Raw genomic sequence first — 25,328 nt, 5'->3', positions numbered from 1 at the left:
TTTGTGAAGGTAAATGATTATTTGGAAATTTGTCAAATTATGATGAATTATTTGTTTCTGCCTGCTAAGGAGAATATTATTGATCATATAAATTGTGTTTATTTAAATATTTCTATCTTAATATTTTTGACTCATAGTGAGTGTCAAAGTCGACCTCTCGTCACTACTTCTTCGAGATTAGACTTGATACTTACTGGGTACACATTGTTTACGTACTCATGCTACGCTTGCTGCACTTTTTGTGCAGGATTTGAGACAGGTACATCAGGCGGTCCCACCGGTGCGCATCCCCATTATTCCGAGGCCTAGTGGTGAGCCGCCTTCCCTGAGCCGTTCCGCATCACCTAGTGTCTCTCTTTGTATTTGTATTCTATCTATTTTATGTTCAGACAGTATTTTATATTTTTGTATAATCTACTAGATACTTATACACTTGTGACACCAGATCTTGGCATGCACTTTAGTATAATTATGAGTGGAAAATTATTATTTTGGTTTTATTTAGACTTTCGGTTTTTCTTACATCTTGAAATTAAGGAAAGCTTCATTACTAGAAAATCTATTAAGAGAGAAAATAGATGTTTAATCCACTAGTTGGCTTTCCTAACGGTGATGTTGGTAGCCATCACGACCTATAGGTAAAATTGGGTCGTGATAATATGGAATCAGAGCACTAGAGTCACATAGGTCTGACAACTTATGAGCAGGCCTAATAGAGTCTTGCGGATCGGTTCGGAGACATCTCTACTTATCTTCGAGAGGCTATAGGATGTTAGGAAACTATCTTTCTTCATTTTCTATCGTGCAGTTGATGTAGTACTAAGTATCTTTCTCTTATATTCTCATAGATGGTGAGAACGCACTCTACGGAGGTTCCAGACTAGGGAAGAGTTGCCCCTCATGTTGTTAGAGGCCGAGATAGAGGCCGAGGGAGGGCTCCAACCCTTGGTAGGGGACGAGGACATCCTAGAGTTGTTCCAGTTAAGCCACCAGTGGATCCAGTAGAGGATCCCATCATCGAGGAGCAGGGAGAGGTGCCCGCAGCAGAGCTAGCTCTAGTGGATTTCATGTCCGCACCAGGATTCCAGGAGGTCATGGACCGTATGCTGCGGTTCATGGATACTATGACTCAGGCAGGTTTATTTCCGGCAGACCCAGCCACATCTCAGGCGGGAGGGGGAGCACAGACCCCTACCGCGCAGGCCCATGGGCAGGCAGTTGTCGTATACCAAACCCAGGGTGCATTACCCGTGGGCGGAGCTCAGCCAGTAGCAGCAGTTACACCGGAGCCCATACCAACTGTGGCTTGTGATCCGCACAGGCTACTAGACAGATGGACTAGGCTTCATTCTCATGCTTTAGGAGGTGAGCAACATGAGGACCCCCAGGATTTTATTGATCGGTACAGAGACAGACTGTACAACATGTGGTTACTAGAGTCCCATGGGGAGGACTTCACTACTTTTCAGCTAGAGGGCAGGGCCCGTAGGTGGTGGCAGTCACATATTCTCGGCAGACTAGTAGGTTCACCGCCCATGACTTGGGATCAATTCACACGCCTCTTCTTAGATAAATGCATACCACCCTCTCACAGGGAAGAGTTGCGGTTCCAGTTTGAGCAGCTCTAGCAGAGTCAGATGTCAATGACTGACTGTGAGGTGAGGTTCTCTGAGTTGTCTCGCCATGCACTTATGATACTACCTACTGATGCAGAGAGAGTGCGGATACTTGTCTCCGGATTGCACTATGGTATTCAGGCTACCATGGCACAAGAGGTGGAGACGGGGACTTCTTACGGGCTAGTTGTAGAGATAACTCGGAGGATTGGGGGTGTCCGTCAGTGGAGCCGTGAGCAGACAGCGAGGGACAAGCAGTTTCGATATTCCGGAGAGTTCAGTGGTGACCTGGCTGGGGGAAGAGGTCAGTTCGTGAGGGGTCAGTCCAACAGGCCCCATTATCCAGCACCGCCACCTCCTCAGGGTGCTCTAGTGCGGCCTTATTTCAGCATTATTCCAGAGAGTTCTTACCGCCCACCAGCTATTCAGGGCTCCTCCAATGAGTATTCAGGTCATCAGGGCCAGACTTCAAGTCAGCAGTCTATCATACCGAGGGGTTGTTTCGAGTACGGGGATCTCAGTCATGTGTGGAGGTTCTTCCCCAGGCTTCATGGTAGACCAGTGCAGCAGGGTCAGCAGCCTATGATTATTGCACCAGTTTCGCCGCCAGCCATCCGGCCGCCCAGAGGCGGATGGCAAGTGGGTAGGTGTCGTCCTAGAGGTAGAGGCTAGCCAGGTGGCGCTCCAGCCAGGTTCTATGCTTTCCCGACAAGACCAGATGTAGTGGCCTCAGATGTCGTGATCACATGTACTATTTCTATTTGCGGTAGAGAGACCTCAGTATTATTTGACCCTTGGTCTACTTATTCCTATATTTCATCTTTGTTTGCTCGTTTCCTGGGTGTTTCTCGTGAATCCTTGGGTACTCCTGTTTATGTGTCTAATTCTGTGGGCGATTCTGTTGTTTTGGACCGGATCTACCGGTCCTGCATTGTTACTTTCTGTGGTCACGAGACTAGAGCGGATCTTCTACTAGTTGATATGATCGACTTTGAGATCATCCTAGGCATGGACTGGCTATCCCTATATTATTCCATCCTAGATTTCCATGCTAAGACTGTTACTTTGGCAATGCCGGAGTTGCCTAGATTAGAGTGGAAGGTTCGTCTTCCGATGCATCTAGTCAGGTTATATCCTTTTTGAAGGCTCGACACATGGTCGAGAAGGGTTGTCTGGCTTATTTGTCTTATGTTAAGGATACTACTGCAGAGACTCCGACAATTGATTCAATTCTAGTAGTACGAGAGTTCTCTGATGTGTTTCCTTTTGATCTTCCAGGCATGCCACTAGACCGTGATATTGATTTCTGCATTGATTTGGCTCCAGGTACCCAGCCTATATCTATTCCAGCATACCGTATGGCTCCGAAGAAGTTGAAGGAACAACTTGAGGAGTTGTTGGCAAAGGGGTTCGTCAGGCCGAGTGTGTCTCCTTGGGGCGCACCGGTACTATTTGTGAAGAATAAAGATGGGACTATCTGGATATGTATTGATTACCACCAATTGAACAAAGTTACCATTAAGAGCAAGTACTCGTTGCCACGTATTGATGATTTGTTTGACCAATTGTAGGGTGCCAGAGTGTTCTAAAAAATTGACTTGAGGTCGGGATACCATCAGTTAAAGATTCGGGATTCTGATGTTTCGAAGATTGCTTTCCAGACTAGATATGGCCATTATGAGTTTCTGGTGATGTCCTTCGGTTTGACTAACGCCTCAACGGCGTTTATGGATCTAATGGACCGGGTGTTCATGCCATAAATTGATTTGTTTGTCATTGTCTTCATTGATGACATTTTGGCCTACTCGCGCAGCAAGGAGGAGCACGAGCAGCGTATGAGAGTGGTGCTTCAGACCTTGCGAGAACAAAAACTATATGCTAATTTCTTCAAATGTGAGTTTTGGCTAGACTCTGTAGCATTTTTGGGGCATATTGTATCGGGCGAGGGTATTAAAGTTGATCCCAAAAAGATCGAGGCAATTCAAAATTGGCATCGTCCTACTTCGGCGACTGAGATCAGGAGTTTCCTGGGGTTAGCAGGTTATTATCATCGGTTTGTGGAGGAATTTTCATCTATTACAGCACCTTTGACTAGATTGACCCGGAAGCATGCTCTGTTCCAATTGTTCGACGATTGTGAGGTGAGCTTTCAGAAGCTCAAGACAGCATTGACTTCAGTACCAGTGTTAGTGTTGCCTTCCGGTTCAGGGATGTATAAAGTGTATTACGATGCTTCACGCATTGGCCTGGGTTGTGTATTGATGCAGGAGGGGCGAGTTATTGTATATGCTTCACGTCAGCTGAAGCCTTACGAGAATAGTTATCTGGTGCATGATTTGGAGTTAGCCGCGATTGTTCACATTCTTAAAATTTGGAGGCATTATCTTTATGGGGTGTCATGTAAGGTTTACACGGATCATCGCAACTTGCAACATTTGTTCAAGCAGAGGGATCTAAATTTGAGGCAGCGCAGATGACTTGAGTTACTAAAAGATTATGATATTACTATCCTTTATCATCCGGCAAAGCAAATGTAGTTGCAGACGCCTTGAGTAGAAAGGCGGATAGTATGGGTAGTTTGGCCTTCATTTCAGCAGAGGAGAGCCCATTGGCTTTGGACATTCAGTCCTTGGATAACAGACTTGTAAGGCTGGATATTATAGAGCCCAGCCGAGTTCTTGCTTGTGTTGTTGCCCAATCTTCACTATTTGAGCGGATCAAGGCTCGCCAGTTTGATGATCCACACTTTTTGGTTCTCCGAGAGATGGTACTACGGGGTGGCGCCAAGAAAGTTACTATTGGCAAGGATGGTGTCCTGCAACTCCAGGATCGTCTATGTGTTCCTAATATGGATGGGCTGAGGGAAAAAATCCTAGAGGAGGCACACAATTCTCGGTATTTTATTCATCCAGGTGCTACGAAGATGTATCGTGACCTTAGACAGCATTATTGGTGGCGGTGGATGAAGAAGTACATAGTTGAGTATGTAGCTAGGTGCCTAAATTGCCAGCAGGTTAAGTATGAGCACCAGAGGCCAGGTGGCCTACTTTAGCAGATGACAATACCAGAGTGGAAATGGGAGCACGTTACTATGGACTTCGTAGTTGGGTTGCCGCGGACCTTGTACAAGTTTGATACAGTTTGGGTCATTATCGACAGGTTGACCAAGTCGGCGCACTTCATTCTGGTTGTGACTACGTATACTTCAGAGAGGTTGGCTCAGATTTATATTCAGGAGATAGTTTGGTTGCATGATGTGCCAATTTCCATCATATTAGATAAGGACCCTTAGTTTACTTCATATTTCTAGAGAGCAGTACAGAGTGAATTGGGGACCCGTGTAGGGCTCAACACAACTTTCCATCCGCAGATTGACGGGCAGTCGGAGCGGACAGTTCAGATCTTGGAGGATATGCTCAGGGCATGTGTGATTGACTTCGGAGGTCAGTGGGATCGTTTCTTGCCTATGGTCGAGTTTGCTTAAAATAACAATTACCAATCCAACATCGAGATGGCTCTATTTGAGGCTTTTTATGGTCGGCGATGTCGTTCATTCACCGGATGGTTTGAGCTCGGTGAGGCTAAGTTTTATGGTACTGATTTGGTGAAGGATGCCTTGGACAAGGTAAAGTTGATTTAGGAGCGACTTCATATAGCACAGTCCAGACAGAAGTGTTACGCGGATCAGAAAGCACGTGATTTATCATTTATGGTGGGTGAGAAAGTTCTCTTGAAGGTTTCGCCGATGAAGGGAATCATGAAATTCGGGAAGAAGGGCAAGTTGAGCCCAAGGTTTATAGGCTCATTTGAGGTGTTGAAACGAGTTAGGAGGTTGCTTACGAGCTTGCCTTGCCTCCCAGTCTATCAGGAGTTCATCCGGTTTTCCATGTATCTATGCTACAGAGGTATCATGCCGACCTGTCACATGTGTTAGACTTTAGCACAGTTCAGCTAGATGAGAGCTTGGGTTATGAAGAGGAACCGGTTGCCATTGTTGACAGGCAGGTTCGCCAGTTGAGGTCTAAGAAGATTTCTGCGGTAAACGTTTAGTGGAGGGGCCAACCAGTCGAGGAAACGACTTGGGAGGCCGAGGAGGACATGCAGAGCACATATCCACACTTATTCAGCGCTCCTAGTATGATTCTAAACCCGTTCGAAGAGGAACGTTTGTTTAAGAGGTGGAGAATATAACGACCCAGCTGGTCGTTTTGCCTTCTAGAACCCCGTTCCCCTAAATAAGACTCCCTGTATATGATTTTACTGTTTTATGATTTGCGGGGATGATTAGTTCGGGATTTGGAAGGGTTCGGGTTGAAATCGAAACACTTGGTTCCTTAGTTTAGCTTTAAAAAGCCAAGTTTGACATTGGTCAATATTTTGAGTAAACGACCTCGAAATCGGGATTTTTCGGTTCTAATAGGTTCATATGATGATTTTGGACTTGAGCATATGTTCGGATCAGGGTTTGGACAACTCTGAAGCATTTCAGCGCTTAACAGTGAAAGTTGACTATTTGATGGTTTAAAGGTTATTTAAAATTGGTTTGGAGTATGTTTTGGAGTAATCGAGGTCTGTTTGGAATTCCAAGTGTGGGAATAGTTTCGTACGGTGATTTCTCGCGTTCGGAGCAATTTGGAAACTTGAAGTTCATATTTTGATTCAATTCGGTTTTGGGGTGCGATTCTTGGTTTCGTTGTTGATTTACCTGTTTCGAGAGTTCGAGCGAGTTCGTATTATGTTTACATATTTGATGGTGCATTTAAACGGGGTCCCGAGTAGCTCGGGTGAGTTTTGAAGCACCTGGAGCTAAGTTGGAAAAACTAGATTTTCCAGTTCTGGTTTCCTTCTTCGCGAAACAGAAGGGCTCTCGCATTTGTGATAAAGGAATTTGGAGAGCTGGGCAATTACTCTTCGCATTCGCGGGGAGGGTATCACGTTCGCGAAGCTTGGGGATACCAGGCCTACCATTTGCGAAGGCCTTCTAGCGTTCGCATAGAAGAACGAGGCCTGGGAGGGATCAATGTATTTTACCCTTCGCGTTCGCGAAGGATTGGCCAGGTAAGCCTTCACGTTCACGAGACCCCTATCGCGTTCGCGAAGAAAATTATAAGGGCCTGGGAATTTTGCCTTCGCGAACGCGAGGTCTTTACCGCGTTCGCGAAGAAAGACTTTACTGTGCTAGGCAGAATGCCTTAAAAACGGGGCTCAACCATTTTTGCGCCTATTTCTTCCATTCTTGGGCGATTTTGGAGTTCTTGAGAGGGGTGTTCACCTAGAAATTTTGAGGTAAGTTAATTCTACCTATTGTGAGTTAAATACATAGATTATAGGTAGATTATAACATGTAAATTGTGTAAATCAAGGGTTTAGATGAAAAACCTAGGTTTTGATAAATATGAGATTTTAACCACGAAAATGGTTATGGAATGGGATGAAAATTATATATTTGAGTTCTTGAGGTTATGGGTGACGATTTCCTCCAAAATTATCCAGAATCGGGGTACGTGGGCCCGGGGATTATTTTAGAAATTTTTCCAATTTGGGTTGGTAATTAATCTAATAATCTAATTTCGAATTATTGAGCTTGTATTAATTAAATTATATAACCTTTGACTAGTTTCAGATTTTTCGGCACCAAATTAAGGCTTTAATGCGAAATTGTGATCGGGAAGTGATCTTTGAGACGAGGTAAGTCTCTTATCTAACCTTGTAAGAGGGAATTTACCCCATAGGTATTGTAAATAAATATTTGTTCCTAATTGTGGGGGTTACGTACGTACGAGGTGACGAGAGTCCACTCGTAGCTACTATTATGCTATTGTTCGGGTAGTTTTAGGACCCAATTCATGAACTACTTGGAATTTTGCAATATACTTGTTAAATTAAAATGTCTAAATTATATTAGAACTTGTTAGAGAAATTTTGAAAGGTAGTTATTGAAATTTGTATTACCTTGGATATAAATCATTAATAATGTTTAAGTCAAATACTTATAAAACATTCTCCTCTTCTTGTGGAGCGGTCCGAATGCCTCGGCAGTAGATATATGCATCTATGGTTCGTGCTGCTCGACCCTCAGTAGTGTACACACTATTCTGGATCGGGCCATACGACCTCGGCAGAAATCGTGCTTATTAAAACACTTATTCGATGCTTGATATTTATTTTATTGCAACTTGTAAAGGTTAATGATTATTTGGAAATTTGTCAAATTGTGACGAATTATTTGTTTCTGCCTGCTAAGGAGAATTTATTATTGATCACATAAATTGTGTTTATTTAAATATTTCTATCTTAATATTTTTGACCCATAGTGAGTGTCAAAGTCGACCTCTCATCACTACTTCTTCGAGATTAGACTTGATACTTACGGGGTACACATTGTTTACATACTCATGCTACACTTGCTGCACTTTTTGTGCAGGATCTGAGACAGGTACATTAGGCGGTCCCACCGGTGCACATCCCCGTTATCCCGAGGCCTAGTGGTGAGCCGCCTTCCCTGAGCCGTTCCGCATCACCTAGTGTCTCTCTTTGTATTTGTATTTTGTCTATTTTATGTTCAGACAGTATTTTGGATTTTTGTATAATCTACTAGATGCTCATACACTTGTGACACCAGATCTTGGCACGCACTTTAGTATAATTATGAGTGGAAAATTATTATTTTGGTTTTATTTAGACTTTCGGTTTTTCTTACATCTTGAAATTAAGGAAAGCTTTGTTACTCGAAAATCTATTAAGAGAGAAAATAGATATTTAATCCACTAGTTGGCTTGCCTAACGGTGATGTTGGCAGCCATCACGACCTATAGGTGAAATTGGGTCATAACAACATGGTATCAGAGCACTAGAGTCACGTAGGTCTCACAACTTATGAGCAAGCCTAATAGAGTCTTGCGGATCGGTACGGAGACATCTGTACTTATCTTCGAGAGGCTATAGGATGCTAGGAAACTATCTTTGTTTATTTTCTATCGGGCAGTTGATGTAGTACTAAGTATCTTTCTTTTATACTCTCACAGATGGTGAGAACGCGCTCTACGGAGGTTCCAGACCAGGGAAGAGTTGCCCCTCCTATTGTTAGAGGCCGAGGGAGGGCTACAACCTGTGGTAGGGGACGAGGACGTCCTAGAGTTATTCCAGTTAAGACACCGGTGGATCCAGTAAAGGATCCCATCATCGAGGAGCAGGGCGAGGTGCCAGCAGCAGAGCCAGCTCCAGTGGATTTCACGTCCGCACTAGGATTCCAGGAGGTCATGGGTCGTATGCTGCGGTTCATGGATACTATGACTCAGGCCGGTCAATTTCCGGCAGACCCAACCGTATCTCAGGTAGGAGGGGGAGCACAGACCCCTACCGCGCAGGCCCATAGGCAGGCAGCTGCCGTATACCAGACCTAGGGTGCACTACCCGTGGGTGAAGCTCAGCCAGTTACAGCAGTTACACCGGAGCCCATACCAGCTGTGGCAGGTGATCCGCACAAGCTACTAGACAGATGGACTAGGCTTCATCCTCATGCTTTCGGAGGTAAGCGACATGAGGACCCCCAAGATTTTATTGATCGGTGCAGAGACAAACTGTACAACATGAGTATACTAGAGTCCCATGGGGTGAACTTCACTACTTTTTAGCTGGAGGGCAGGGCCGGTAGGTGGTGGCAGTCACATCTTCTTGGTAGACTAGTAGGTTCACCTCCCATGACTTGGGATCCGTTAACACGCCTCTTCTTAGACAGATGCATACCACCTTCTCAGAGGGAAGAGTTGCGGTTCCAGTTCGAGCAGCTCTAGTAGAGTCAGATGTCAGTGACTGACTATGAGGCGAGGTTCTCTGAGTTGTCTTGCCATGCACTTATGATACTACCTACTGATGCAGAGAGAGTGCGGATTTTTGTCACCGAATTGCACTCTGGTATTCAGGCCACCATGGCACGAGAGGTGGAGACGGGGACTTCTTACGGGCTAGTTGTAGATATAGCTCGGAGGATTGAGGGTGTCCGTTAGTGGAGCCATGAGAAGGCAGCAAGGGACAAGCAATTTCGATATTCGGGAGAGTTCAGTGGTGCCCCGGCTGGGTGAAGAGGTCAGTTCGTGAGGGGTCAGTCCAACAGGCCCCCTTATCCAGCACCGCCACCTCCTCGGGGTGCCCCAGTACAGCCTTATTTCAGCGTTATGCCAGAAAGTTCTTACCGCCCACCAGCTATTCAGGGCTCCTCCAGTGAGTATTCAGGTCATCAGGGCCAGACTTCAGGTCCGTAGTCCATCATACCGAGGGGTTGTTTCGAGTACGGGGATCTCAGTCATGTGTGGAGGTTCTTCCTCAGGCTTCGGGGTAGACCAGTGCAGCAAGGTCAGCAGCTTATGATTATTGCACCAGTTTCTCCGCCAGTCGTCCGGCCGCCCAGAGGCGGATGGCAGGTGGGTAGGGGTCGTCCTAGAGGTAGAGGCCAGCCAGGTTCTATGCTTTCTCGGCAAGACCATATGCAGTGGTCTCAGATGCCGTGATCACATGTACTATTTATGTTTGCGGTAGAGAGGCCTCATTATTATTTGACCCATGATCTACTTATTCCTATGTTTCATCTCTGTTTACTCACTTCCTGGGTGTTTCTTGAGAATCGCACCTCATTAACTATGGGTTGGGTAATTAATCTAATAATCTAATTTCGAATTATTAAGCATGTATTGATTAAATTATATAACCTTTGGCTAGTTTCAGATTTTTCGGCACCAAATTGAGGCTTTAACACGAAATTGTGATCGGGAAGTGATCTTTGAGACGAGGTAAGTCTCTTGTCTAACATTGTAAGAGGGAATTTAGCCCATAGGTGTTGTAAATAAATATTTGTTCCTAATTGTGGGGGCTACGTACGTACGAGGTGACGAGAGTCCATGCGTAGCTACTATTATGCTATTGTTCGGGTAATTTTATGACCCAATTCATGAACTACTTGGAATTTTGCACTATACGTGTTAAATTAAAATGCCTAAATTATATTAGAACTTGTTAGAGAAATTTTGAAAGGTAGTTAATGAGATTTGTATTACCTTGGATATAAATCATTAATAATGTTTAAGTCAAATACTTATAAAATATTCTCCTCTTCTTGTGGAGCGGTCCAAACGCCTCGGCAGTAGATATATGCATCTATGATTTATGCTTCTTGACCCTCAGCAGTGTACACATTATTCTGGATCGGGCTATACGACCTCGGCAGAAATCGTGCTTAATAATAAAAATTATTCGGTGCTTGATATTTATTTTATTGCAGCTTGTGAAGGTAAATGATTATTTGGAAATTTGTCAAATTGTGATGAGTTATTTGTTTCTGCCTGCTAAGGAGAATTTATTATTGATCACATAAATTGTGTTTATTTAAATATTTCTATCTTAATATTTTTGACCCATAGTGAGTGTCAAAATCGACCTCTCGTCATTACTTCTTCGAGATTAGACTTGATACTTACTGGGTACACATTGTTTACGTACTCATGCTATGCTTTCTGCACTTTTTGTGCAGGATCTGAGACAAGTACATCAGGCGGTCCCACCGGTGCGCATCCCCGTTATCCCAAGGCCTAGTGGTGAGCCGCCTTCTCTGAGCCGTTCCGCTTCACCTAGTGTCTCTCTTTGTATTTGTATTTTGTCTATTTTATGTTCAAACAGTATTTTGGATTTTTTGTATAATCTACTAGATACTCATGCATTTGTGACACCAGATCTTGGCCTGCACTTTAGTATAATTGTGAGTGGAAAATTATTATTTTGGTTTTATTTTGACTTTCGATTTTTCTTACATCTTGAAATTCAGGAAAGCTTTATTACTCAAAAATCTATTAAGAGAGAAAATAGATGTTTAATCCACTAGTTGGCTTGCCTAACAGTGATGTTGGGCGCCATCAGGACCTATAGGTGAAATTGGGTCATAACACCAGCCTTGCTGGCAAACATGATCCCTCCGCTTGGTATATCGTCTAAGTCTAATAGCGTGCCATCGTTTTGTAACTCACTATCCTCTTCAGCCATGTCCACCTAAATTTTCTTGTTGCTGCCATGCTCCATTTGCATGGCACCAAGATAGGCTTTGGAATCCCCTACTTTCGCTTTAGATTCCAAGCGCATCCCCCCAATGTAGGTTGTCCCTCCTATGTCACCCTTGTGTGCTTGAGAAAAGTTCCCGATCAATGATGCAAGCTTCCCCAACTCTGCACATTCACTTGCCCGATGTGATCCTTTACAGAAGTAGCACCCTCTAATTAGGCACATACTCGCTATCATTTTTCGGACCCTTGTCGTTTCTCTTGGACCCTTGTCCGTTATGGGATGGCCCCTTGCCATTGCCATTGTATACCTCGTCTATGCCTTTCCTGTTGTCCTTGTCATGATCTCCCCTACCTCTCTCGGCATTGCTTTCTTTGGACTTGGTAGGCTCCATCTTGAAGTCAATGAGCGACTAGGCTTCCTCTATGGTCTTGTCCACGTTGGCTCCTTGATGTCTTCTTAACTCCTGTTTTTCCCAATTTTGCAACCTATCCATGAGGTAGAAGAGGGAATCTTCCTCGGATAATGGCGAGATTTGCAGCATTAAGGTAGTGAAGTCGCGCACATACTCTCGAATTGTGGCCGTCTGTCAGAGCTCCCTTAGCTTCCGCCTAGCCTCATACACCATATTCATCGGGTAGAGTGGCTTTTTCAACTCATTTTTGAACTGCTCCCACGTCTCAATCTTGCATAGACTCTTCTCCATTTTAGCACGCTTTCGACGCCATCATAACGCGGCAACCTCGGTCAAGTACATTGAGGTATTGCGTACCTTAACAATTTCATCATCCTCCTTGACTACCTCAAAGTACTTGTCCATCTTTCAAAGTAAGTTTACCACCTCGCGTGTGTCCCGTGCACTGCATACTGCTTTTGCTTAGGGACCTTCACAATGGTCCCTTTTGCAAGTACCACGCCCTTGGTAATTCCGATCATGGTTCCGTACAAAGCTTCCTTCTAGAAATATCTTGTATTCTTTCTAACATTCCTTTAGTCATAGCCTTTGCTCTAATACCACATTGCCACATACTTAGTCGTTAACTAAGTACATGTGCGGTACTTGACAACTCGCTCATAATCTTGCATAACTTTTTCACGTTTCTTGCTATGTCAAGTCAGGCTTACTACACTCAAGATTGCTAAGAGAATGTTAGAACACATGAGAATCGCCAAAAGAAGCTTTCTTATTAGAAAGAACTTGAATTGTCTTTTCTTGATGAGTTACAAATGAATATCCCCCTTTATATAATAGTCTCCTAGGGGCTACCGAGTAAATAAAAATTATTACACAAGTCCCTTATTAATTAAAAGTCCTTTCTCTAGAATTTTCTACATAGCTAGAATCTTCTAAAGACTTTTCTAGCAATTTCATAGGGTTCTAAGGTATTCCATGAGAAATTTCCATATTTCTCTAGAACCATCCCACATGTGCTAGTCTATTTCATATTTAAGCTTTCCATATGGCAAAAATATTTTCCAAGTGGCACCTACGTGGCATGATGATATGGCGAACCATGACACACGTGACGTATTGAGAAAAAGTCAGTTGATACTTTTAGGACAAAACCTAATTTTTTAGACAAATCTAATAAGGATTAAGAAAATATTATCGAATTTAATAAGGATTAAGAAAAATTTAGACAAATCGATTATGATTGCTCCTATTTATATAGTAAATATCTTATGAAAACTTTTAATCTATAAAATTCTTATTTTAATAGTTGATCACTACCACATGACCCATTTTCTTTCATTTCACAATTTTATTTTTTTAAAAGAATATGTAGAGAAACAAAATAATATTAGAAACATTGCTACAACATTATACATAATGTGTTCAAAATAATAAGAATATATATTTTTTTTTATGATTAATATCTATATTATGTTAGTTTATGTAGCACCCCGGAAAAGTTTAAAATACTTAAGCGTTATTAAGAAAATTGATGTGTGGTAATTACATTATTTTGTGTGCAGACGAGGGCTATTAATATGATGGATATTAATTGGATATGATAATAAGTGTAGGAGATGTATTTGAAGTGATACAGGGCATAAGGAGTGTAACGACCCGACCGATCATTTTGAGCTTTAGCTCATCGTTCAGCTGTTTGAGGCCTTGAGTAGCTTCACTTCAGGTGTTATGACTTGTACATGTAGTCAGAATGGAATTTCGGGAAGTTCAAAGTAGATTTAGAAAGAAAATTCTAATTTCAGAAGCGTTAAGTTGGAAGAATTGACTAAGGTTCGAATTTTAGAGTAAACAACCTCAGAATCATGATTTGAAGGTTCCAATAGGTTTATATAATGATTGGGCGTGTGTTCGGGTCGAATATCGGGTGGCCCGGGAGTATTTCGGTGCTTATTATGGAAGGTTGGGATTTTGTAGATTTAAGAATTTCCCTAAGTTTGGGTTGGAGTGGATTTTGATGTTATCGATGTCCGTTTGGGATTTTAAGCTTGGGAATAGTTCCGTATGGTGTTTGAGGTTTGTAGGTCATTTCGGCGTCAATTGGCGAAAGTTGAAAATTTGATGATTTTTGGGAAGTTTGACCGGGAGTGGACTTTTTGATATCGGGGTCGGATTCCGATTTCGGAAGTGGGAGTAGGTCCGTAATGTCAATTATGATTTGTGTGAAAAATTTGAGGTCAATCGGACTTAATTTGATACGTTTTCGGCACAAGATATAGAATTTGGAAAATTATAAGTTTGATTCGAGGCACGATTCATGATTTCTATGTTGTTTGATGTGGTTTAAGGCTTCGACTAAGTTCGTATTGTATTTTGGGATATGTTGGTATATTTGGTTAAGGTCCCCGAGGGCCTCGGGGGACTCCGGATGGTAACAGATTGAATTTGGCCTTATGAAATTGGTGGTGGCAGCACATCTGGTGTAACCACACCTGCGGGGTTTTTCCGCAGCTGCGTAGCCGCAGAAGTGACCAAGAGGGTCGCAGAAGTGGCAGTGGGTTAGCCGGGCGAAGGGTCGCAGATGCAGAGTTGGGGCGCAGATGCGCATCCGCAGAAGAAGAGAAGGCATCGCAGAAGCGGGGCTAGGCCTTTGGCGCTAGACCGCAGGAGCGGTCAGGGCACCGCAGAAGCGTGACCACATGAGTGGAAATTTGTCCGCAGAAGCAGAGTTGGCTGGGCTTAATGGAAGCTGCACCTGCGATGGGAATGTTCGCAGGTGCGGAGCCGCAGAAGCGGCTAAAAGGCCGCAGAAGCAGAAGGTCGTCTAGGCAGAGGTGTTTTTAAAAAAACGGGATTTGCCCCATTCTCTTCCATTTTTCACTTGGTTGGGGCGGTTTTGAAGAGCTTCAAGGGGAGATTTTCACCAAGCAATATAAGGTAAGTGATTCCCACCTATTAAAAGTTAAATACATGGATTATATGTGGATTAGAGCATGGAAATTAGTAGAAATTGTGGGATTTTGGTAGAAAAACTAAAATTGGTATTTTTGGATTTTAACCACGAAATTGGACATGGAATTTGGGATAAGTTATATATTTGAGTTCGTGGTATTATGGATAAAGTTTATCTTCGAAAGTTTTCGAAACTGGGCCCGTGGGCCCGAGGGTTAACTTCATCAACCTTTCGAGCGGAGTTAGAAATTTGTTTAAATTGATTAATTATGGGTATTAGAGTATATTTTGATTGGTTTGCATATTGTTTGACTAGTTTTGGACCGACAGGCATTTGGTTTGAGGTGCTGAGAGGACTTGGAGCCGGTTATGGACCTTCGAAGTGAGGTAAGTCTCCTGTCTAACCTTGTGAGGGTGTAACGACCCAGCCGGTCGTTTTGAGTATTACAACCCCATTTCCCCATTTACTGCTCAATTTATGCTTTATAGTTATTTTATGACTTACCGGGTTAATTGGTTCAGGTCCGGTGAGGTTTTGAAATGAATTGGAACACTTAGTTCCAAGGTTTAAAGCTTAAGTTAAAATAGTGACCAAATGTCGATTTATCCGTAAACGACCCCGGAATGAAGTTTTGATGATTCCAATAGCTCCATATGGTATTTTGGACTTAGGAGCGTGTCCGAAAAATTATTTGGAGGTCCGTAGTGGAATTAGGCTTGAAATGGCGAAAGTCGAATTTTTGGGAAGTTTGACTGGGGTTGACTTTTTGATATCGGGGTCGAAATCCGATTCTAAAATCTTTAATAGTTATGTTATGTCATTTATGACTTGTGTACAAAATTTGGGGTTAATCGGACTTGATTTGATAAGTTCCGGCGTCGTTTGTGAAAACTTGAAATTTCAAAGTTCATTAGGCTTGAATTGGGGTATGATTCATGGTTTTAGCATTATTTGAGGTGATTTGAGGGTTCGACTAAGTTCGTATGATATTTTGGGACTTGTTGGTATGTTTGGTTGAGGTCTCGGGGACCTCAGATGAGTTTAAGATGGTTAACGAATCAAATTCAGACTTAAAACCACTGTTGGAATTTTTGCTTCTGGTATTTTCTCACCTGCGGAGGTTTAATCGCACGTGCGAAGCCGCATGTGCGCACCAGCCATCGCAGAAGTGAGCTTTCCGCAGAAGCAGAGTGATCCTCGCAAATGCGAGCCCGTAGAAGTGGCTTCAGTGGAGGCTTGGAGAAACTGTAGAAGCGGTTGAAATCTCACACCTGCGAGTCCGCAGAAGCGGCTAAGTGAATCGCAGGTGCGGAACCCGTGGACAATATACATTTCGAAGGGATTCCGAGTTTTGCCATTTTTGGACCTTCAAGCATGATTTTTGGGTTAATTTTCAGAGAGAATTCAAGGCAAACTTGAGGTAAGTCACTTGTGATCATTTCTACTCCATAATATTGAATTATCATCGAATAATCCGACTAGATTACATGTTTTTGAGGTGTTAATCGGGGATTTGAACTTAAGGATTTTGAAATAAGATTTGATGCTTTGGAGGTCGAGTTGATGTCAGATTTTGGTAAAATCGGTATGGTTAGACTCGTGGTTGAATGAGCATACGGATTTTGTAACTTTTGTCGGGTTCCGAGACGTGATTTTTGAGCTAAAATTTGGATTTTGTTGAAAGATTAGTATTTTCTTATGGAATTAATTCTAATAAATTTAATTGATTGAATGGAGTTAATTGTGGCTAGATTCGAGGCGTGTGGAGGCCAATTCACGAGGCAAAGGCACAGCGGAGTAAAACATTACACGGTTTGAGATAAGTAACACTTCTAAACTTGGTTCTGAGGGTACGAACCCCCGAAATTTGGTATAATATAAATTGTTTGGAGATGACACACACGATAGGTGACGAGCATGTAGACGTGCACCACATAAATTGTGTCTTGAATAAATCTTGGACAATTGTAAAAATTAGTGAATCATGTTATTATCTGAACATGTTCCATGGGTTAGAAAAATTGAGCTGAGACTCTTACTAAATATCATGTTTGGGCTACGTGCCAATATTTTTGGGACCCATGGGGTCGTGTTGTTGCACGCTGCAGTAGGCCATATTGGCTTTATTTATGTTATCATTAAATGGATCGGGGCTGCCCGCCTTCAGCAGGCCATAGTGGCTTTATACATTATTATTATATGGATCAGGGCTGCCCGCCTGCAGCAAGCCTTACAGGCTTTACTATTTTATGGATCGGGGCTACCTTTAGGCTTTATTATTATACGGATCGGGACTGCCAGCATGTAGTAGGCCATAAAGGTTTTATATCACGCTTGGGCTGAAGGAGTCCCACTGGAGTCTGTACACACCCCCAGTGAGCGTAGATGATTATATATATTCGGGATGGATTTCCCAGGGTATGGACTTGCCTTACTTATTTATAGTGTAATGAATTTACCTGGACATGGATCTTGTCCGTATCATTTACATTTGGGGATAAATTACCCCAGGGCTGGATTGACCTTATACGATACTGAGTGACTGACTGTCAGTTGATGTGTATTTATATACGGGTTGGAACACCCCTGGGCTGGATTGGCCATAAATAGTACCGAGTGACCGAATAATTTGTGACCAGTATTTACATGAGGTCTTTCTACTGAGATATCATATTCCTCATATCATGCAGTATTGATCTATTTCACTTGTACCGAGATTAATTGTTGAACTTGAAAGCATGCCTACATTTTTGTACCATTATTTATACTGGACAGTACCAGCGGAGCTCGTCACTACTTTCAGCCCAAAGGTTAGTCTTGTTACTTATTGAGTTAGTTGTACTCATACTACACTTTATACCTCGTGTGCAGATCTAGGTGCTCCCGTATACGGCGGCTGCTAGATTTCAAAGTTAATTCTGTTGGGGACTATCAAGGTAGATGTTTGACGCGCGCAGACTTGATTCCCTTCTTGTTTAATTATCGTATTGTTCTATATTTTCAGATAGTGATTTTATAAGTCAAAATTTATATTCATATTAGATGCTCATGTACTCAGTGACACCGGATTTTGGGGAGTGATGTTTATCTGTATTGTGATAATTCTTCTGTTGAATTTAAATATTTTTTTCAAACCTAAAAGATATGGTGGTTTATTGAGATTGTCGGCTTGCCTAGTAGTGAGATAGGCACCATCACGACATGTGAGATTTTGGGTCGTGACAAGTTGGTATCAGAGCTCTAGGTTGCATAGGTCTCACGAGTCATGAGTAGGTTTAGTAGAGTCTTACGGATCAGTACGGAGACGTCTGTGCTTATCTTCGAGAAGCTGTCGAACCTTTAGGAAATTTCACTTTATTGTATTCAGTCGTGCGAACTTGTTGATGTCGGAAACTAAAAATCATGTTATTCTATTCTCTCATAGATGGTGAGGACACGTATTACCGGATCGGATGGTCAGCCACCAGTTAGGGCCGCTAGAGGCCAGGGCCGTAGTAGAGGCCGGGGCCGAGGTAGAGGTAGATGTGTAGCTCGTACCATAGTGGGACCAGCACCTGTAGTACCATTAGTTGCACCAGCTTAGGCACCAGCTGTGCCCATTGAGATTCCAGGCCTTCAGGAGACTTTGGCCCAGATATTGACAGTTTGCACTGGCCTTGCTCAGGTGGTTTCGGCTCAGGCCGCACCTGCTACTTCTCAGGCCGGGGGAGGTACTCATACCCCTGTTGCACGTACTCCAGATCAGGTGGTACAGGGACTTCAGATACTAGGGGCCCTACCAGCCCAGCCAGTTACAGCCGTCCAGGCCTCGGTAGTCCCTGTTATGGCAAATGATGAGCAGAGAAGACTTGAGAGATTTGGGAGGCTTCGACCTCCATCATTTAGTGGTGCTGAGTCAGAGGATGCTCAGGATTTTCTGGATAAGTTCCAGCGGATGCTTCGAACAATGGGCATTCTGGAGACCAGTGGGGTCTCGTTCATTACTTTTCAGTTTTCTGGGGCTGCCTTCAGATGGTAGGAGGCTTATGAGAGGTGCAGGCCAGTTGGTGCAGTACCACTTACATGGTAGGAGTTCTTTGTCCGTGACGCAGTACGAGATGAGATTTTCTGAGTTGGCTCATCACGTATTTTAGTTGGTTCCCACTGATACGGAGAGGATCAGGAGGTTCATTGATTGCCTCACGTATCAGCTGCGGTTACTTATGACTAGGGAGAGTATATCTGGTGCCACTTTTGACGAGGTGGTTGACATTGCTCGACAGATAGTGGTGGTCCGTAGCCAGGAGCGTGGTGACTGGGAGGCTAAAAGGCCTCGAGGTTCGGGCGATTTTGGTAGGGTACCCTTTTGGAGGGTAGTCCTACCACAACAGGGATTGTCCAGTTCACCATGGTGCATCATCCAGCCATGGTTCATATAGTTCTCATCAGAGTCAGTCATCTCTCATTGCACTTTCAGCCCCGAGTACGCCCCGTGCACCATCAGTTCAGGGATCATATGTACCAAGTCCTACTGGTAGTTATTCTGGTTCCCGAGGTCTGCCTCAGAAATTGCCACCATTCTTCGAGATGGGGTGCTATGAGTGTGGAGAGCTGGGTCATGTGAGGAAATATTGTCCCCTCCATATGCGAGGTCTAGTTCAGCAAAGGAGTCAGGCTACTACTTCTGCACCAGTTGCTCCACCAACCGCCTAGCCAGCTCGGGGAGGGGCTCAATCAGCTAGGGGTCGCCCAAGAGGGGGAGGCCGATCCGGTGGCAGTCAGGGCTGATTCTATGCTTTTCCTGCCAGACCATTGTTGCTTCAGATATTGTGATCACCGGTATTTCGACAGTGTGACATAGGGAGGCATCTTTATTATTTGGCCCTAGCTCCACATATTCGTATGTTTCATCATATTTTGTTTATTTTGTGGATATACCCCGTGAGTCCTTAGTTTCACCTGTTCATGTATCTACGCCGGTGGGCGATACTATAATTATGTACCGTGTGTATTGGTCGTGTGTGGAAATTATTGGAGGACTAGACCAGAGTTGATCTTTTATTGCTTAGTATGGTTCAATTTAGATATTATCTCGGTATGGTGAGATATCATATGTTTTATTATATGGCTTTGGGCTAAGTGGGGGAGCCTGCTATCTACGATTTGATTGGCGATTACGTGCAGTATTGGTTTCGGTCCGAGGTACACTTGTGGATTAGTTATGACTTGCAGAGGTTGAGGTCGGGGATGACTTGAGTAAGACAATAACTTTATGAGAAATCATGAGATGATTAAATTGTTGTTTTTATGGATGTAGTACGCACGGAGCATGAATTTGATCGGTGGTGTTAAGGCAAGTTTACCTCTTCAAGTGTTGTTGTGCTAATAAGGCACGTTTAGGCAGTGCAATTTAGATTTAAGCAAAGTGGGTGACTTCCAAGAAGGTTCTAACGTATTCAAAGATTTATATATAACAATTGAGAATTTTTCCGGATTGTGTATGGGCTTTACATTCCAGTATAAGAAGGGTAAAAGAAAAATTTTAAATTCACATAGGGTATTTTCAGAGTGGACGTTTCAGTTGTGTTACTTATGGGGTACTTAAGAAGAATACAGGAATTTATGGGCATTAGGGCGATGCGATTTTATGTTAGGACGTCTGGTAGTGAGCTTTGGGTAAGGATCGTAAAGTTCTGACTAGGAGAAGTATCAACTTGAGGATAATTCAGAAGAAGCTCAAGTAAATAGGACCACTAGGTAGTAGGCTAGACCAGTATGGTAATGGCATGCTCGGTTCTTTTGGGTAATAATGATGTGGAGGCTTTACAGATGTTTTGGTGGCAATATTTGTTTTTTGGGTTTTGGTGATCTGCGTGGCTTGGACGAGATAGAGGAAATTAGTTATGATATCTTGATTAGGTGAAAAAGGATTTCAAAGTGTTCTTAATGGTTTCTACCATGGTTTGAACCAGATATTTTCTACCGGTGTGGGGAATGTATTGTGCATTGTGATTTTCTCCTGGAAAGAAGCAAGAGAAAATTTTCTAACTAATAGGGTATGTAATTTGCTGGTGACTCAGAGTTATAATGAGATTCTCGTGCTTTTCACATGATAGATGTGGTGTGTTGTGCGGGATTTAGATTTATATGTACAATGTGGCAGTTCATTCTTGAAAGGAAGATCACGAATTCTGGACAGAATGGTCAGTGTTATATATTTAGATGAATGTTATAATTGCTCGGTAATCCCTGAGAAGGGTGCGCGGTTGAAGGGGCATGATGTTTTGAATTACTGATGTTCATTTGTATTGCGGCACTCTCCTAGTAAATAGACTACTGATATACGAGGTATTGAAATGTGGCACGGAGGAATTATGGAAATATTCCTAGTGGGATGATCGTGCATGAAGGATGTGATTGCCATGCGAGTGCTGGAGTTGTGATCAGTTACGATGGTTCATGTGTACTTATTTGATTGATCCCGTATGATATTCTTGGATTAGAGGCATGTGAACATGTCAGGCGGATTAGGTTATTGGCAAGCGAGTTGTCTGTGCGGATTCATATACTGATATTATTGGTACGTGAGTTATCCGTGCGAGTCCAGATATTTATATTATTGGCACGTGAGTTGTCCGTGCAATCTAGATATTTATATTATTGGCACTTAAGTTGTCCGTGCGGGTCCAAATATTGATACTATAGCACGTGAGTTGTTCATGCGAGTGATGTTAATGTGAGCTCTAAAAGAGCTGGTTACTGTTATTAAATTTATGTATCTTGGTTCTACTATATATTATGAGCTTATAATATTACAGTTGTGGTAGTGCTTGTTGAACTTACAATACGGTTCTCTACTTTGAGACATCTTCCATTTTGGGTACAAGGTTGCGCAGTTGTGGATTGAGTTGTATTGGTGTGGCATGTCAATGGGATAGTTGTGTTTAATAATATAAGGTCATTAGACCAAGAATGGGTACTATCAGGTTTGATTATGGTATATTGGGAGGATAATATTGAAAGTCGGCCTAGAAAGTAATTATGGTTCAGGTTGGGGCGAGAGAGCTCCATGACTTGTTGATATAATAATTGGTTATGAGATTCCATGTTTTTCTTTAAATATCAACAGTGTATGAAGGTTTTGGAACGAGGTTTGGCTTGATATGGGGTTTAATACTAGTATTAGGTTAGTTTGGAGTAGTTACTGTGATCGGGAATGATGCTGCGAGCTTGTGAGTTGTGTCGTATGTTACGTGATTATATCTGGGTTTATGGTTATGGCTTGATACTACTTGTACAGACTCATATAGTGTGTAGATGTGAGGTTCGGGTCTTGAAAAGAAATTTCGAATGTTGGAAATTGAATTCCAAGGTTTATGGGCTAAGGTCGAAGTAATGATCTTCAATTACATGGTGTCGTCAGGCCTATATGGAATAGGGTGACGTGCGATCACCCCCAGGTATATGCGTGGTAAGATGGAATAGTGATGTGATGGCTTTGAAACAACTCTTGGCACGTTCGAGGACAAACGTATATTTAAGTGGGGGAGAATGTAACGACCCGACCGATCGTTTTGAGTATTACAACCCTGTTTCCCCATTTACTGCTCAATTTATGCTTTACAGTTATTTTTTGACTTACCGGGTTAATTGGTTCGGGTCCGGTGAGGTTTTGGAATGAATTGGAACACTTAGTTCCAAGGTTTAAAGCTTAAGTTACAATAGTGACCGGATGTTGACTTATGTATAAATGACCCCGGAATGGAGTTTTGATGATTTCAATAGCTCCGTATGGTAATTTTGAACTTAGGAGCGTGTCTGTAAAATTATTTGGAGGTCCGTAGTGGAATTAAGCTTGAAATGGCGAAAGTCGAATTTTTGGAAAGTTTGACCAGGGGGTTGACTTTTTGATATCGGGGTCGAAATCCGATTCTGAAAATTTTAATAGATCTGTTATGTCATTTATTACTTGTGTGCAAAATTTGAGGTTAATCGGACTTGATTTGATAGGTTCCGGCGTTGTTTGTGAAAACTTGAAATTTCAATGTTCATTAGGCTTGAATTGGGGTATGATTCGTGGTTTTAGCATTGTTTGAGGTAATTTGAGGGTTCGACTAAGTTAGTATGATATTTTAGGACTTGTTGGTATGTTTGGTTGAGGTCCTGGGGCCTCGGGTGAGTTTTGGATGGTTAACGGATCAAATTCGGACTTAAAACCACTTCTGGAATTTTTGCTTCTGGTATTTTCGCACCTGCGGAGGTTTGATCGTAGGTGCGAAGCTGCATGCGCGCACCAGCCATCGCAGAAGCGGAGAGGGCCTCACAAATACGAGCCCGCAGAAGCGGCTCCATTGGAGGCTTGGCGAAACCACAGAAGTGGTTGAATTCTTGCACATGCGAGACCGCAGAAACGGCTAAGTGAGTCGCAGGTGCGGAACCCCTACACAGTATACATTTCGAAGGGGTTCCGAGTTTTGCCATTTTTGGACCTTCAAGCACGGTTTTTGGGGCGATTTTCAGAGAGAATTCAAGGAAAACTTGAGGTAAGTCACTTATGATCATTTCTACTCCATAATATTGAATTATGATCGAATAATCTGACTAGATTGCATGTTTCTGAGGAGTAAATCGGGGATTTGAACTTAGGGATTTGGAAATAAGATTTGATGATTTGGAGGTCGAGTTGATGTCGGATTTTGGTAAAATTAATATGGTTAGACTCGTGGTTGAATGAGATTTCGGATTTTATAACTTTTGTCGGGTTCCGAGACATGGGCCCCACGGGTAAATTTTGAGCTAAATTTTGAATTTTGTTGGAAAATTTGTAATTTCTTATGGAATTAATTCCAATAAATTTTATTGACTGAATCGAATTAATTGTGGCTAGATTCGAGGTGTATGGAGGCCAATTCACGAGGCAAAGGCATAGCGGAGTAAAGAATTACATGGTTTGAGGTAAGTAACACTTCTAAACTTGGTTCTGAGGGTATGAATCCCCGAAATTTGGTATGATATAAATTATTTGGAGGTGACACACACGATAGGTGACGAGTATGTAGACGTGCACCATAGAAATTGTGTCTTGAATAAATCTTGTGCAGTTGTAAAAATTAATGAATCATGTTATTATCCGAACATGTTCCACGCGTTAGAGAAATTGAGCTGAGACTCTTATTAAATATCATATTTGGGCTACTTGCCAATATTTTTGGGACCTATGGGGTCGTGTTGCTGTTGAGTTAAAAATATTTCAAAAATATACATCTCATACTCAGTCATAATCGTCCATTGTGAGGATATTTATGGGATCGAGCTGCACGCCGCAGCAGGCCATATTGGCTTTATATATATGTTATCATTAAATGGATCGGGGCTGCCCGCCTGCAGCAGGCCATAATGGCTTTATACATTATTATTATATGGATCGGGGCTGCCCGCCTGCAGTTACACGCTTTACTATTTTATGGATCGGGGATGTCCGCCTGCAGCAGGCCTTTTAGGCTTTATTATTATACGGATCGGGACTGTCCGCCTGCAGTAGGCCATAAAGGCTATATATCAGGATTGGGCTGAAGGAGCCCCTCCGGAGTCTGTACACACCCTCAGTGAGCGTAGATGATTATATATATTCGGGATGGATTTTTCAGGGCATGGACTTGCCTTACTTATTTATATTGTAATGAATTTACCTGGACATGGATCTTGTCTGTATCATTTATATTTGGAGATAAATTACCCCAGGGTTGGATTGGCCTTATATGGTGATGAGTGACTGATTGTGAGTCGATGTGTATTTATATACGGGTTGGAACACACCTGGGCTTGATTGGCCATAAACAGTGCCGAGTGACCGAATAATTTGTGACCAGTATTTACATAAGGTCTTTCTACTGAGATGTCATATTTCTCATACTATATAGTATTGATCTATTTCACTTGTACTGAGATTAACTGTTGAACTTGAAAGCATGTCTATATTTTTGTACCATTATTTATACTGGACTGTACCTACTGAGCTCGTCACTATTTTCAACCCAGAGGTTAGTCTTGTTACTTATTGAATTAGTTGTACTCGTACTACACTCTACACCTCGTGTGCAGATCCAGGTGCTCCCTGATACGGCGGCTGCTAGTTTTCGAAGTTAATTCTGTTGGATACTATCAAGGTAGCTTCTTGACATCAGTAGACTTGATTCCCTTCCTATTTAATTATCGTATTGTTCTATATTTTCAGACAGTGATTTTATAAGTCAGACTTTGTATTCATATTAGATGCTCATGTACTCAGTGACACCGAATTTTGGGGAGTAATTATTATCTGTAT

The 25,328-nt window shown here is 42.6% G+C and overlaps 1 protein-coding gene across 1 annotated transcript; it reads left to right on the top strand.

The window, feature by feature from the left end:
- The first annotated feature begins 1,643 nt into the window (after window positions 1-1,643).
- Window positions 1,644-4,093, top strand: LOC138895237 (uncharacterized). The gene is made up of 5 exons (XM_070179909.1): window positions 1,644-2,259; window positions 2,659-2,717; window positions 2,762-2,894; window positions 3,657-3,757; window positions 3,884-4,093. Exons 1-5 carry the CDS (start codon window positions 1,644-1,646, stop codon window positions 4,091-4,093), a joined length of 1,119 nt encoding a protein of 372 aa, XP_070036010.1.
- The last annotated feature ends 21,235 nt before the right edge of the window (window positions 4,094-25,328 follow it).

The sequence above is a fragment of the Nicotiana tomentosiformis genome, chromosome 7 (genome assembly GCF_000390325.3).
Source record: "Nicotiana tomentosiformis chromosome 7, ASM39032v3, whole genome shotgun sequence".
Lineage (NCBI taxonomy): Eukaryota > Viridiplantae > Streptophyta > Magnoliopsida > Solanales > Solanaceae > Nicotiana > Nicotiana tomentosiformis.
The sequence above is the reverse complement of the archived record's forward strand: the minus strand, read 5'-3'. Positions and strand labels throughout refer to the sequence as shown.

Excerpts from the sequence above, each read along its gene's own strand:
- LOC138895237 (XM_070179909.1), top strand. The coding sequence starts at position 1,644 with ATGACTGACTGTGAGGTGAGGTTCTCTGAGTTGTCTCGCCATGCACTT. Across the intron at positions 2,260-2,658 it reads CAGAGGCGGATGGCAAGTGG|ATTTCCATGCTAAGACTGTT; the intron begins GTAGGTGTCGTC and ends ATTCCATCCTAG. Across the intron at positions 2,895-3,656 it reads GTTTCCTTTTGATCTTCCAG|GTTATTATCATCGGTTTGTG; the intron begins GCATGCCACTAG and ends TGGGGTTAGCAG.